Here is a 15,252-nt window from a genome sequence, read left to right as displayed (position 1 = left end):
TATAAGTAGGTTGGCCCCCCTTCAACAACTGACATTCACACACCCACCCCTCCTCAGACTTGTAGAGGCAGCTAAAGTTAAAGGATGTTGAGGTCGAAATACGATCGGACAACTGCCAGTATAGCAGGGAGTGTCATGGTTAATCACACTGTGACTGCGTTTTCCTAAGGTGCCGGGAAACTGTGCACTGTAATCAGTTTTGTGGTGATGATGTAATCAAAATTCTTAGCCATTGAATATTAACAAATTATTAAGATCTTGATACACTGTTGGCGCGCTGTAACAGGACAGAGGTATACAGGTTAGGATCTCAAAAAAGGAAATGTTGCAAAGTCGGAGATAATTTGCCAATTTGTCCAATCTGCCAAGTGTCAATTTACAGATTTGTATCTTGCAAATAAATATTGAAATAGTTAACTGTCATCAAAGAAAGCTCAAAGCAGCATGTTTTACACTTGGACTTACAAAGCTATAGTGGACGAACGGATACATGCAGATTTCTTTTACATTTGATTACAGTCACATTAAGTTGTCTACCCATTAAACATGAATTTTTCTGTGTCTGCGGAAACACTTCATTCCTCCTTGTTTGTATTCAGCTGACAAATCTAGTCTTTTATGTAATCATTTATACTCTCCAATCCATACTTTCTCTCTGCAGTGCTTTGCTGATCACGACTGTGTTTGACCGAAATGTCAACTGCCGCAGAGCTGCCTCTGTAAGTTCTCTGGTCAACATCCTACTATTGCTAACTAAAGATGTACAGTTGTGATGACTCTATGTGATAGAAGTTGATTTTTATGTCTCATTTTGTCCCAGGCTGCCTTTCAGGAGAATGTCGGCAGACAGGTTTGTGACCGCAGCATTGACTTGAACATTATGACTAACAGAATTATTGTGATTTGAAGTTTATTTGCTGCCAAACATCCAGGTCTTGCTCAAACTTGCCTTGTTGGTGCAAGCTTTTGAAACAAAGAAATAGCCTCCCAGTACTGCTACAGGGCACCAAAAAGATTTTTTAAAATCTTAGGTCATTACTTGAATTTGGAACCAAATCACTTAATTCCCATCTTAAATTCGTCTGCTCAGTGTCAAACAACATGGAGCATTCATACACAATGCACTGAAAACGTCTCAGCTGTTTGTTGCTTGCTTGTATCTCAATAGGGGACGTTTCCTCATGGTATTGACATTGTAACTGCGGCAGACTACTATGCTGTTGGGAATCTCAGCAACTGCTATCTGAACATTAGGTAAGAAACAGTGTATTCTACACAATGGCAGTTCTTGCCAATTACAGACATATTTTCTTAGTCACACAATCCTCATGAAGCTGCACTTTGGCAGATACTTAGGACGCTACACTTATTAGAGCAGCCTGAGCAATAAAGTGAGGTGGCAACTAGTTTCCAATCCTTCCTCATTGACACGGCACCCATTTTAGTTGAGTTTTAGTGCCACTTGTGGTCATCTGGTAGGACATTCAAAATGTAGTGTGTGCAGACAATCATTGCATGATTTCTGGTTATTTCTTGGTTTCTAAGTAGCTTTAAACCAAATACAACTAGATGTAGCAAAAATTTGTTTATTTAAATGTTTTTGGTTAAGTTTAACTAAGTTAATTTGGCCCCAAAGCAAAGCTATCAAAATCTGGTGTTGATGTTACACCCCATATATGCAGTTCCTAAATGTCTCCCAGAACATAGCCACTGCTTCTGTTATACATGTGCAGTTTACTGCGTACAAACATTTTTATCCACATATTTTTCAGCTGTTCCTAACCAGGTACGGGGGCTGACAATTAGTTTCAGCTTGATGTGCTATACACATTACATCTGTTGGATTGCTTCTCCCCATTTAACAGTCTTTATCTGTTTGGCAAGAATGAAATCAGCTCCAACCCTTTCAGTGATTGTCACCTTTGACAGATATGTGTCACTACCAGCAAAGCAAACATTCAAGCAGTGAAAATGGAGAAAGATGCTAGCTTCAGGTTATGAATGACTATAGAACTACACATAACAAGCACAATAGAATAAAGATGTAGCAAATGAGAAAGTAAGGTTGATGGAAATAGATCTGAATGTTACAGAAACATGTCTGAAGCTGGTATTCATTTTCTTTTAGCAGCTATGCAACTAAAGCTTTTTTTTGGTTTGTTCTCAAAGTGTCTATGTAGCTAGCTTCCCCGAGTACACCAAGGCCATGATAGATCATTTGATAGCCATGAAGATCAACCACTGGGATACGTAAGTACTTGTCTTCATTAATGACACTAAAAATGAAGGTTTAGGTATAGTAGGTCTGAATTCAATTCTTAAACATTCTTACAGTGTGATCCGAGAGCTCGCCACTAAAGCACTCCATAACCTGACGCCTCAGGCACCGGATTATATGGCAGCGACAGGTAAACAATGTCACCTTACCTGTTCACAAGGCAGTGGGGAAAGTGAAAAGCTCATGAGAAATGTCTTTTGGAAACTGAAATAAACTCATAATCATGAGCAGATAAATGACTTGCTCTTTCTTCCTTGTTGGTTGCAGTTTTGCCACAGCTGTTGCCCATGGCAGTGGGTATTGACCTCCACGGTCGCCATGGAGCCATCCTGGCATGTGCAGAGATCACACATGCTCTGTACAAACTGGGCCTTCAGACCAACAGGTAGATCTTTAAGGAGCCAGTCAAAGGAACATTACACTTAGGGAAGACGTCCTAGACATATTTTTAAAACTTCTACATATACTGTGAAGATGAGCTTCTCATAAACATTTAAGATGATGTGAAATTGTACATGTCTGCAAGAAACAAAAGCCTCTGCAACTGTGTTTGTGGCTCAAAATACAAGAACACAATATACAGACGTGCTCAAATTTGTTGGTACCCTTACAGCTCATTGAAATAATGCTTCATTCCTCCTGAGAAGTGATGAAATTAAAAGCTATTTTATCATGTATACTTGCATGCCTTTGGTATGTCATAGAATAAAGCAAAGAAGCTGTGAAAAGAAATTAATTATTGCTTATTCTACAAAGATATTCTAAAATGGCCTGGACACATTTGTTGGTACCCCTTAGAAAAGATAATAAATAATTGGATTATAGTGATATTTCAAACTAATTAGTTTCTTTAATTAGTATCACACATGTCTCCAATCTTGTAATCAGTCATTCAGCCTATTTAAATGGAGAAAAGTAGTCACTGTGCTGTTTGGTATCATTGTGTGCACCACACTGAACATGGACCAGAGAAAGCAAAGGAGAGAGTTGTCTGAGGAGATCAGAAAGAAAATAATAGACAAGCATGGTAAAGGTAAAGGCTACAAGACCATCTCCAAGCAGCTTGATGTTCCTGTGACAACAGTTGCAAATATTATTATATAGAAATATAGAAGTTTAAGGTCCATGGAACTGTAGCCAACCTCCCTGGGCGCGCCCGCAAGAGGAAAATCGACCCCAGATTGAACAGAAGGATAGTGCGAATGGTAGAAAAAGAACCAAGGATAACTGCCAAAGAGATACAAGCTGAACTCCAAGGTGAAGGTACGTCAGTTTCTGATTGCACCATCCATCGCTTTTTGAGCGAAAGTGGGCTCCATGGAAGAAGACCCAGGAGGACTCCACTTCTGAAAGAAAAACATAAAAAAGCCAGACTGGAATTTGCTAAAATGCATATTGGCAAGCCACAATCCTTCTGGGAGAATGTCCTTTGGACAGATGAGTCAAAACTGGAGCTTTTTGGCAAGTCACATCAGCTCTATGTTCACAGACGAAAAAATGAAGCTTTCAAAGAAAAGAACACCATACCTACAGTGAAACATGGAGGAGGCTCGGTTATGTTTTGGGGCTGCTTTGCTGCGCCTGGCACAGGGTGCCTTGAATCTGTGCAGGGCACAATGAAATCTCAAGACTATCAAGACATTCTGGAGCGAAACGTACTGCCCAGTGTCAGAAAGCTCTGTCTCAGTCGCAGGTCATGGGTCCTCCAACAGGATAATGACCCAAAACACACAGCTAAAAGCACCCAAGAATGGATAAGAACAAAACGTTGGACTATTCTGAAGTGGCCTTCTATGAGTCCTGATCTGAATCCTATCGAACATCTATGGAAAGAGCTGAAACTTGCAGTCTGGAGAAGGCACCCATCAAACCTGAGACAGCTGGAGCAGTTTGCTCAGGAAGAGTGGGCCAAACTACCTGTTAACAGGTGCAGAGGTGTCATTGAGAGCTACAGAAAACGTTTGATTGCAGTGATTGCCTCTAAAGGTTGTGCAACAAAATATTAGGTTAGCGGTCCCATCATTTTTGTCCATGCCATTTTCATTTGTTTTATTATTTACAATATTATGTTGAATAAACAATCAAAAGAAAAGTCTGATTTCTATTAAATGTGGAATAAACAATGGTGGATGCCAATTACTTTTGTCAGTTTCAAGTTATTTCAGAGAAAATTGTGCATTCTTCGTTTTTTGTGGAGGGGTACCAACAAATTTGAGCACGTCTGTATCTGCTGATGATGCAGCTATAATAGGAAAAAAATACACTTCAGTGGCAGGATGTGCACCCTTGGGCTATTAGTAATTCTGTTTTCTACTCTTTTGCTTTGAACATGAATAAGTCTCACATGTTGTCTCCCTGTATTTGTCCTACAGGACCATGGTGGACATAATTTCTCCAGAATGTGTGGATGCATTAAAAAACGTTCACCAGAAGGTAGGTGTACCCCAAGCAGCAAGCCAAAAATGTTGTTTCAAATTGAATAACCTGTGGTCAAAACATCCTCTGTTGCTGATGTTCTTTTGCTGACTTACTTTCAGTTACATGACAGAAAACAGTACAGGTAGGCAGAAAGAATATATTTGTTTTTTCATCAGCAGTATGGTAAAAATAAACAACTAAATATTGTTTTGGCTTTATATAAAAATGCTTATGTTTTTTTGTAGGGGTTTTGGCGGAGAGCTAATGAGGCCAGCAAGTGAGTCCAAAAGCAAATAAGAACGTGGCTTTCACAAAGCCATTTATTGGTTGTTGCATTAAACACAATGTAAGACATTAAATGCAATGCTGGTTTCTCATTATACAGTAGATGTGATTGGTTTTATCTTTTCTACAGTCTGCAGTCTTATAGAAAAGCTTTCCTTGTCCAAAATGCCTTTTAAGAACGACCCTGTAATCAGTAAGTTAATTCTGATATTATGCCTTTAAATGTTTTTATTTAATTCATTCAACATCTTAGCTAAAAGTACCTAATGTTGTGACACTGTGTTTCAGCTGGGTGGCAGTGGCTTATTGACGACACAATAAAGACTCTTCATCTTATATCTAGTGGGGTGAAGGATGCAGTTATGGTAAGCTTAATTTTTCCCTATAAAATGGAGGTAGCAATATGGGTCAACGAGAATTACCAGCCAAGTAAATACTAGTTAAATGTTAAGCATCTGCAAATGTATGCAGATCTTTTGTGGTAGGTTAACAAAGTGGCTAAATAAAAATTAGAAGATATAGACTTTCATTTACCACTTATTAGATTTACTACTCACTGACCTTCATCCTCCTTCCTCTGCAGGTTTCAGTGGTATCAGCCTTGTCGGCCTTGTGTGAGGAGTACTACCAGGTCGAGCCTGGCCAAGCTGACTCACAAATGCAGGGTGAGTTGAATATTATTCCCTTGTTCCACTAGTTATACTGTAAGTCTGAATTTGAAAGTAATCTCTGCATGGTGAATGTGTGTGTTTGTGTGCACATGTGTAGAGGTCCTGGTGTCTCAGTACATTGAGGGGCTGAAGAGTCCTCAGATGCTCATTCGTTGTGGATCTGCCCTCGCCCTCGGCTGTCTACCAACATTTATGATCCTTGGCAAACTAAAGCAGGTGTGTTTTGAGGGTGTGTAAATTTTCTGTCCATTTTGCATCTCACTGCCTCAGTATTTTGGTATAAGGTGGTGTGTGTGTGTATGTGTGTTTGTGTTGCTGTGTGCGTGCATGTATTGCTGTGTCAGATTCTAGAAGGCCTCCAGCAGATGTGCACTGTCAGCCAGAAGGAGGGGACTTTTACAGAGGCGAGGAGAGATGCAGTCAAAGCAATTGCCCAGTGAGTATCCATATATTTTCTTATTTTACTCCTCTGTTCTTTGCCCTGCTTGTCTGCTAGTTTAACCGCGTGGTTGTGTAGGCAGTAATGTTAAAATAAACAGTCAACCGACTATACCTGCAGGACCTGATTGACATGCCCACCCATTTCTTTCTTCACAACTTCTAAGGATCTACACTCAATTCAATTAAATACCTTCAGTTCATCTGATACTGTATCTCCTTTTTAAAATGTATTTCTTTTTCATCCTCCATCAGAGTGTGTGTGAAGGCAGGTGTTTGTGCACATGGCTCCCCAGACTCCACTCTGTGCTCGGAGAACGTAGCAGAGGTGTATGGCGCTCTGCTCAACAGCATGAACGACTACACGACAGACAGCAGAGGGGACGTAGGGGCCTGGTGAGTTAACTTTCTAGTGAAAACACAAACACTCACAGCTCCCAAATACGCACTCTTTGAATTTGCCTCAGGGATTCAGAATGCTCCCCTGCCTAAGGTGTTTTTCTGTCCCTCCACCTAGGGACACAAAGACATGACATACATGTCCTTGTCATTAGTAGCCCCAGGCCATGCTTACTGCCAGGAATGTCACCAGGCTTGTCACTTGTCCTCGCAACATGGGATGGGCTGCTTCTTCTTTAATTTGTTTTTTTCCTTCATTCTTTCGCATGAATCTGGCTTTGTTTATAGTCATTATCTCACTTGTTTTTGTTTTCTTTGTTGTCTTCACGTATCTCCTTCTTTTTCAAGGCCACCTCCAGACAAGAACAGATTTGTCTTTCTTGTTCATCTATATGTTCTTCAATTTGTCTTTGCCAGAAATGTTTCCCAGTAGGCCAGTAATGAGGCTCTTCACCAGCCCATGCACCTGTTTCAGGGTGTGACTTGAAAGAATGCCCCAATTAACTTTTCACATAAACAAATTGTGCCTTGTGCCATTTGTCTAAAAAAAAATATCCAGTGACATTAAAATACAATCTCAAAATGATGGCATGTGTACTTGTACCAGTTTATGTTTGCATTTGTGTGTTTGCATCAGATTATTGTTAAGGAGTTGCTGCTTTAATAAATCGTTGAGGTCATAATGGCCTAGGTCAGTGTGTAAGGTAGATTCAAGCCCATGTCATTGCAAGCATAAAGTCTTTATGCTTTCTGTTATGTGCCCAGGGTGAGAGAGGCAGCAATGACTAGTCTGATGGATGTGACTATGGTGGTGGCCAGCAGTGCTCCAGAGATCCTTTCGCCAGACCTGTGAGTAGCAAACTGAAAAGTCTGATTAATGTCAACTCTTAGCTCTTTGCCACACAGCTAGAGAAACTACACATTGTGTGTCACGTTACATCACCAGGTGACCATAATTGGAATGTAAGCCGTCTCTGACTTGTTGTTTGTTCACTGGTTTGAGTAATCTTTGGATGTCACCTCGATGTCTCAAGGTGTGGCCACAATACCTCAACCTAAGTAAAATCGAACTTGGATCATGTATGTTATGTAATTTAAAAAAAGGCACATGACATGACATTAATAAGAGTCACATCATGGTACAGTTCATACCCAGTGTTACCTTTGGGCTCATCTGTAGTATAATATTAATGAATTCCTGTAAATTTTAGTCCCATTTTTTCTTTGTCAACAGAACCCTAGCTAAGAAGTTATACAACAGCAGATTTGTTGATTTGTTGTTACTTCAGTAAAGTTTATTGCACCCTGCATGGATTTCTGATTGTGTGGAATAAAATGATCACACTTGTCTTCTGCATTTCCTACTTTTCTGTATGCAGGGTGAAGTGTATGATGTGCTGCCTGGCCCAGCAGGCAGCAGAGAAGATTGACCGCTACAGAGCCCACGCTGGCAACATCTTCCTGCGCCTCCTCCAGAGCATAGAGCCTGTAATCCCACACATCCCCCACAGAGAGGAGCTGTTGAGCATTTTTCCTGTGTGAGTTACAGCTGCCCTAGACTTGCCGCTTGTCCAGCAGCATTACAAGCTCTTTTATCTGTTTTTGGAAAGAAACATAAAGTATGAAAGTTTGATGTGAACAATTGTATGTACAACAGCTTGAGATTGACTCCATTTACGGTGTCTTTCAGTGAGACCTCAACCAGTCTGAACTGGAACGCTCCATCCCAAGCTTTCCAGTATATCACCCAGCTGCTGGGACTGTCTCAGTATCGATGCCACACCCTGCTGGGTCTCACTGTGTCAGTAGGAGGGATCACAGAGTCCACAGTAAGTAAATTTGATGGGAGGTGTAAATTATTGTCAATGGGCAGAATGATGTACAGACAGGTGATAAAATTTAAAGAAAAACACGTCCACACAGGACACGAGGGTCACTGAATGCTTTGATGAGTGTGAATTATATGCTGTGGCTTTCGCAATAGCCAGATCTCAAATCAGTCAGAACACCTATAGACGATTTTTGGACCTACGTGTTTGACAGTGCTCTCCAACGGCATCATCAAAAGAATGGGAAAAGAATGTGTTTTGAAAGAATGGTTTTCTCCAGTAGCAGTCCCGCAGACTTGCAGAATCTATAAAAAGGATGGAGGCCACAGGTGTTGGTTTTTCCTTTAATTTGTCAGTCATTTGTATTTAATAAAACTTTACTTTCACCTAGAATATTGATTTAGTAGACATGTCTGTAATTGTATTCACATTTCAAGGCCATAAATGAGAAGTTCACACAATGACAAAATTGAAACAAAATGATGCTGGAATGAGAACATAGTGTATGGAGTTTGATTAGAAATATAATAGAATTTATTATTATTTATTGCCCTTATGGATGTTGTTTTACTGCTGGTATAGAACTACAGATAATAGAGACACTTAATAGTGTGTCGTTGTACTTGTACTTCTCATTAGCAAGCTGGAATGTTTGTACATACAGCACTGGTACATTTCATTGTTGAAATTCAATTTTCACTACACAATAAGGCCTGACTGTTTGTTGGGGGACGTGGTGATTTCTTTCCCCTTTTCGTTTGTTTGTATAGTGGTAAATCCAGCAGCCTGTAATGAGTTGGCAAAGTCAGCTCTTGGGTTTGTTATTATTTTGGAGGAATTTAGGCCAACAGGGGGAGCCATGTGTCTAATGTAATCTACTCAAAACTCTACACTATAACCCTTCATGCTCCCTAGAACGCCTGACTTTTATTGGATTTTTATCACAGATATCAGGCTGTGACTCATCTTCACCCTTTTCCTGGGGCCACCACCTGAACTTGAAGCATTGATTCAGATTCATGCAGAACAAATTGATCTCTCAGGTCCCTTGTGGTACTGGCTGGCGAGAATTTCTCAGTGCAAAGTAACAAGGATTTATGCTACTTTCCACTCCTGACCCCCTTTACTCACCATGACTCAGGAGGCTCAGCTGGGGCCCCAAACTTGGGTTGATCAAGTTCTCGCTCCTCCACCTTGACCTAACCTGTTAAAACCAATCATTCAAAAGGGGCCCTTTGCACAAAGATTTGTGATGGTTAGGCTATTTTTAACTGTTAGTGTTTGTGGATATAATAAGTAAGAAAAGTAAGTTGAACGCCTGTAATAGCAGCAGTGAGGTCATTAAAGTTTAACTCATCTGTCAGTGGAGGACGTCAACATATTCCCTTAGAGACGATCTGGCGCTTGTTTTGCTTTTACCGCCTGCTCTTCCAGCCACAGATGCACCCCTCAGACTGAGACGGGAAGGACTGATATGTTTATACAGGGTTGCATGCAGGAAACTGAGCCAATACTGCATCGATACAGGGGCCAAGATTACCATTCTCACACCACAGGCACATATTCACACAGGCCAGAGAGAGATTTTCCAGGAATTGCCTTGAAGGCCAGCCTCAAGCTAGAGAGACCAAAAGGCCATGCTAAAGCCAAACAGCAGAAACTGTCCCAAGACAAGAAGAAGAAAAATAATTCTGTACCAACAAGTGTTTTTACAGTATTTATGTGTGTAATTCTTGGTAATATAAATTCTAAGTGCTTGAAATAACATTTTAACCATTGAAACACACAAATTATTTTGTATTTAAGTGTAGATGAGGAAATCAGACACACAGTTTCCATGTAACTCTGTTTATATATATCACATTGTGTTGCTAAGTGTCATGACCCTTTTTTTCCTCCAGTCTGATGATATCATCAATTTTGCTGTTTTTTTAAAGGCCCCTCAGGAATAAGCACACAGTAATTGTTATTACAGTCAAGTTTTTGTCAGTCAGTCTACTTTTGATTCTGTCTTTTTGGTCCTGTTTGCTGACAACAGTGCAACATTTTCAACACTGTTGTTGTACAGTAAAGCAAATCTCTGTACCTTACTCCACAGCTAATTTTATTTCTGATAGACAGTAATAGCGTTAGGTAAACAATCGTAGCTACCACTGTTCTGCCCTTCAGGCTGCTGCTGCTCCACATTAACTGCTGCTGTCCGCTGCTTCCACTCAGGTGCATTTTTCATCTCAGTCGTTATTTGACTATCTGAGAGGGATCCAGAACAATAGTGCTGCCCTGGCACAGTTTGGAGATACGTTGTTGAGCATCTTCAGAGACAATCTCCGCAATGACAGGTACACACTCACAAGCACACAGCGTTTGTCTTATGTGCATGTGTTCACTTGCACAGACTTCACTCGGTTAAAAACTTGGTGGCCTATGACGTTACAAGTCGCCGTGGATATTTTATTTACATGCGCTAAAGCTGCATTGAAAACACAGGGTGCAGATGTTTAAGGGTTAATTGTCCATTTCAGTTTTGTGTGTTTGTTGCAATGTTTTGGTTTTATATTGTGCTTTGCTTATAAATGATTGTTTATTATTTTTGTTCATGGAAAATGTTGGTTTCATTTACTTGGAAAGTGCTATGTATATGCAGAATGCTCTTATAATAATTTTTTCTCATTTTCATTGTTAGTGTTATTTGTACATTAAGTGATTCATTATTTACAAACACACTTACAAGCCACCACAAGAAATCGTTTAATATTTTCATAGCATAATATATCCTCTCTGTGACCTAAGTGACAGCGTTTTTTTCCCTCCTGTTTTCTAGGGTGTCCATTCCTTTCCTTAAGATGCTTAATCAGATGCTTGCTAACAGCTGCTTTGAAATCTTCACCACCCAAGAGAAGTGAGTTGCAATAGATTTTTCTTTTTTTTTTAAACTGTCGGTGATATCTGTGAGAGCCAAAGTTTTTCTGTCTTTTTTTTTTCCAAGTCATCCGTTCTGTGTGGACCTTTTGACTCTTTGCAAAGAGTTCAAGAAAGCCAAAGATATTTCCAAGCTGCGTGCCTGTATAGCTGTGTAAGTCTCTATCTCATTGACAAATGTACACATTACATACTAGACTGGGGCAGAAAACACCGTCCATGTTGACTGTGCTGTTTGGTTTTTCCCAGCTTCTGTGGGCTGATCCAGTTCCAGGGTGAGGTGAGGAAAAAAGTTTTGGCTCAGCTGCTGATGCTACTCTGCCATTCCTTCCCTGTGGTAAGTTCACAAGACAGGCATATTCACCCATCCTTAATAGATAATAAAACAGCCACTCTGGTTTATGGTACAAATTTCACACTCTCCAAATGCCAATGAAATGTGTGTTTAGCTGGCTAAAATGGCCAGTAATATTATTGTGTTTCATAGCTTGTCACACTAGCGATGTGGCTCAAGGAGTGGCAATGTCGGTTGGTTGGTTCACCACTTTTCCAGACGGAAATATCTCAACAACTATCAGGTGGATTATCCTATTTTGTACAGACATTCACGGTGCCCCGAAAATTAATTCTAATGACATCGGTGCACCCCTGAGTTTCCTCTAGTGCCACCATGAGGTTGATATCAGGGTTTTTGAGTGAAATGGCGCAACAAATGTTGGTTGGATTAATATGAAATTTGATTTTAGACATTAATGTCTAAGGATGAACTGCAATAACTTTGGTGATCCCCTGACCTTTTATCTAGTGCCATCATCAGGTCATAATTTTGATTTGTTCACTATTTAGGGTTGTGACCAAATACCTGCAGAACTAATTTGTGTTTGTGCAAATAAGCAAATGGTAGCCTGCTAACACGCTTAACTAAGATGGTAAACATTATAACTGCTTAACATCAGCATGTTAGTATTGTCATTGTGAGCATGTTAGTTTGCTGATAGAGTTAGCATTGTGGTCAGTACAGCCTTGCATATCTGCTAGCATGGCTTTTTACATTGTTTTGTGTAACAAAGAAGAAAACACTGTTCAACACTGTTGTTACAACTGTAGATCAGAAAGACCACGGCCAGTCAGATGTACGAGATGCTGCTGACCTACGATGATGTCATAGATCCCGAAGTGTTGGATGATGTCATGACCCTGCTAAGCGATACTAATTGGTTAGTAGTCTCACTGGATGCAGTTATTAAATGTCCTGTTGTACTTCAATGCTTTCGGTACGTGTGTGACATGCTGTTATGCTGGGTGTCCGTTCCAGGGAGAGTGAACTTGCCACAGTTCGGACCCACAGGAATCAGCTCTGTGATTGGTTGGGAGTTGCCAAGCCACAGGTGGTTACCAAGGTAACCATTTAACTGACATGGATGGTTAAGTGCTTGATAGGGTTGGTCGATACAAACTGAAAACTGTTTGTTTTATCACCTTGTTGGACTGAATTAACCCAAACCACTGTCTTTCATCCACAGAGCCCCGTCCAGGTTTCCTGATCACCTGTGGCTGTGAAAAACCAGCTGCTAGTAATTTACATGGACAGCATGCTGTAAGAATCAAGAATGGCCTGTGAGTTCTGCTTTTCTGAAGCTGCCCTGTGTCAGGTGGTCTGTCCACCTGCCAAAGAACAACACATGAAACAAATCACAATCTGACAGTTTAACATAAATATAAATGGACAAAAAGATCAGTTATTTCCCCTATCTTGTTAATATTACTACAAAGTTCCTGAACACCAGGTGTATCCGATCAAACACTCTTGACTGTGATAAAATCCAGCACTATGTGAATCACTTTGTTAACAATGTTTTGCCCCTTTCGGTCCTTGCCTGATAATTATTAGTAAAGTGAAATAGTGTACTGCATCTTTTGTTTTTGACTCTGTTATTGCAACTTCCAAATGCTAAGTAGCACATACTACATTATATGTGTATAAAGCTTTCATTGTAGTTTTCTGAACACCTTTCTCACATGTCCCATTTAGGTCACAGACTAGTGAGACTTTAGACATGTTTACTTCTAACCTGTACCTGGAACAACCCAGATAGGTGAAACTGAAACCAGACTTTGCGTACTCTCCCGGGAAATGGTTGCCATTTAGCCGCTTTGGCACAAAACGTGGAATGTCACTGAGGCCCTGCTTCCCCTTGGGTCCCATGCAGACCTACTTTTTCTGCATCGGTGGAGGTGCCAGGGACTGGAAGAGTCCCAGGCCTGGTTGCCTGTGGAACAGAGCCTGTTGTGTCACCATTAGTCCAGGCTTTCTCATTAGAGTCTGATAGTGGCCACATTGTCTCAGTCAGCTTCCCTGTCTGACACTGACAAAGATGCAATTGTTGCGATTATTTAGAATTAGGTGGTTTCTGCTTGTTTATCATACATTGCAGAAACTCGCAAAGCAAGTAATCACTATATTGCATGACATTTTTCTGTAACACGATTAATGTAACTAGGTTTATCCTTTCCCCATGTATTTGGCTTTCTGTATTTCAGCAGCTCTTGTGTGTGTGTGTATCTGTGAATAATCATGAATAATCATGATTATTCCAAATTAAAATGGATCTTCACTAACTTGTGATTTTACTTCAAATTTTTTATTTCCACTCTTTAATAGTGGTCACTTAATTTGATTAGTATTATTATGGAAACTCTGCAGTTTGACATGTTTGTAATTGTACTAAATGTGATGCTGACTTTGAGGTCATTTACATCTAAAGCCACACTTCATCAAATTTAAGCCATCTCCATTACTCATATACATATGAACACTGCCCTGCTTCAGCAAAACATACATTTGGTTTAAAGATACATACATATCATGCAGACTATTATTACAAAATAACTGTAGTCACCACCAGAATAAATTGTGTCCAAGAAAAATGAATGTACCAATGATCACGTTGTTGTTTATCTTATTGCTATCCTGCCTAATAACAGCTGAGTTAGTGTCTCTTACGAGCGTCTTTGCCATCCTCCTACCATGGCCACATTTTCCTATAATGACAGGTTGAATAACAACTTGAGTGAACCCCTGAGCTTCCTGTTGTTATTTCATTCCTGTTGTGTGTTTGTTGTAAAGTCCTGTAAGAACTGAGGGGAGACTGCTTCTCCTCAGTCATGATTTTTCCACGACTACTCATACCCTCCGTGGGTGTTGTTGAATTTGTCTGGGTTTTCCAATATTGCAGCAGCCCATAATTCGACTTTAATTAATTCCCAGCCAGATGGAAATTCCTGTCTTCTAATGAAAGAAATGGTGTGTTTCACTCAATGCGGATTGATGGTAAAGCGAGCAGCTTTGCTACAGTGCTCGGGGAAGAGAGGAATGCTAATAATTCTAAAAGGCTTACAGTTCGTCGGCAGTAGCCATGGCAATTCTTCACATACAATGGTGGCCTTTTAGAGGAGTGGAAAGGGGAGGGAGCTGCTCCCTCATTGACTCAGTTTGGTGTGATATTAGGAAAGACCTTTTTGCACTTTCCACTGTTGTGGTTGTTATGAGATTAAGTGGTACCCATAGCAGTTTGCCCAAGTTAATGATTGTGGAGTGGAGAAGGAATTCGTGTCAGATCTGTCCGTATAGAGAACATGGTTGAACACAGGTTGTCAAGAGCATTGGTAATATTTATACTATAGTTTTATTATTATATACCCAATCTAAATCTAAAATTAAAGATATGTAAATAATACACAAACTGACAGCTTTATTATTAATATTTGAACTGTACGTACATTGTCTCTCTCAGATCATTGCAGCAGACTGGCTCATGATTTTGATTATGGTTCATCCTTGTTTTGTGCGACATGTCATCGGGCCTGTAGGAGGACAGTGTGAGCACTTGTGCACTTTTACCATAAATGAAATCATGCTCTGTTAGAAGACTTGTTACTGCTTGGAAAAACCAGTGTGTTTTTAATTTCCTTCACGATTCACTGATTGGTATCAACATCACAGAAGTATATATAA

At 40.1% G+C, this 15,252-nt stretch overlaps 1 protein-coding gene across 1 annotated transcript in view; it reads left to right on the top strand.

The window, feature by feature from the left end:
- The window catches only part of tbcd (tubulin folding cofactor D), a 29,944-nt gene extending 16,088 nt beyond the window's left edge, over positions 1-13,856 (top strand). The window contains exons 15-39 of the mRNA XM_038702248.1: positions 662-719; positions 821-850; positions 1,169-1,254; positions 2,170-2,250; positions 2,335-2,408; positions 2,546-2,663; positions 4,651-4,711; positions 4,816-4,838; positions 4,942-4,973; positions 5,112-5,174; positions 5,270-5,346; positions 5,565-5,646; positions 5,750-5,868; positions 5,997-6,088; positions 6,346-6,486; positions 7,255-7,338; positions 7,869-8,027; positions 8,180-8,318; positions 10,536-10,657; positions 11,140-11,217; positions 11,305-11,391; positions 11,487-11,574; positions 12,345-12,454; positions 12,553-12,637; positions 12,761-13,856. Coding sequence (XP_038558176.1) covers positions 662-719; positions 821-850; positions 1,169-1,254; positions 2,170-2,250; positions 2,335-2,408; positions 2,546-2,663; positions 4,651-4,711; positions 4,816-4,838; positions 4,942-4,973; positions 5,112-5,174; positions 5,270-5,346; positions 5,565-5,646; positions 5,750-5,868; positions 5,997-6,088; positions 6,346-6,486; positions 7,255-7,338; positions 7,869-8,027; positions 8,180-8,318; positions 10,536-10,657; positions 11,140-11,217; positions 11,305-11,391; positions 11,487-11,574; positions 12,345-12,454; positions 12,553-12,637; positions 12,761-12,781 — 2,110 coding nt within the window. The 3' untranslated portion in view covers positions 12,782-13,856. The remainder of the gene's footprint in view (positions 1-661; positions 720-820; positions 851-1,168; positions 1,255-2,169; positions 2,251-2,334; positions 2,409-2,545; positions 2,664-4,650; positions 4,712-4,815; positions 4,839-4,941; positions 4,974-5,111; positions 5,175-5,269; positions 5,347-5,564; positions 5,647-5,749; positions 5,869-5,996; positions 6,089-6,345; positions 6,487-7,254; positions 7,339-7,868; positions 8,028-8,179; positions 8,319-10,535; positions 10,658-11,139; positions 11,218-11,304; positions 11,392-11,486; positions 11,575-12,344; positions 12,455-12,552; positions 12,638-12,760) is intronic.
- The last annotated feature ends 1,396 nt before the right edge of the window (positions 13,857-15,252 follow it).

Source organism: Micropterus salmoides, unplaced genomic scaffold, assembly GCF_014851395.1.
Source record: "Micropterus salmoides isolate LMB-PRFRI ecotype aquatic unplaced genomic scaffold, ASM1485139v1 Ms_hic_scaffold_10, whole genome shotgun sequence".
In the NCBI taxonomy this organism is placed as follows: domain Eukaryota; kingdom Metazoa; phylum Chordata; class Actinopteri; order Centrarchiformes; family Centrarchidae; genus Micropterus; species Micropterus salmoides.
This window is presented reverse-complemented; position numbering and strand designations above follow the sequence as displayed.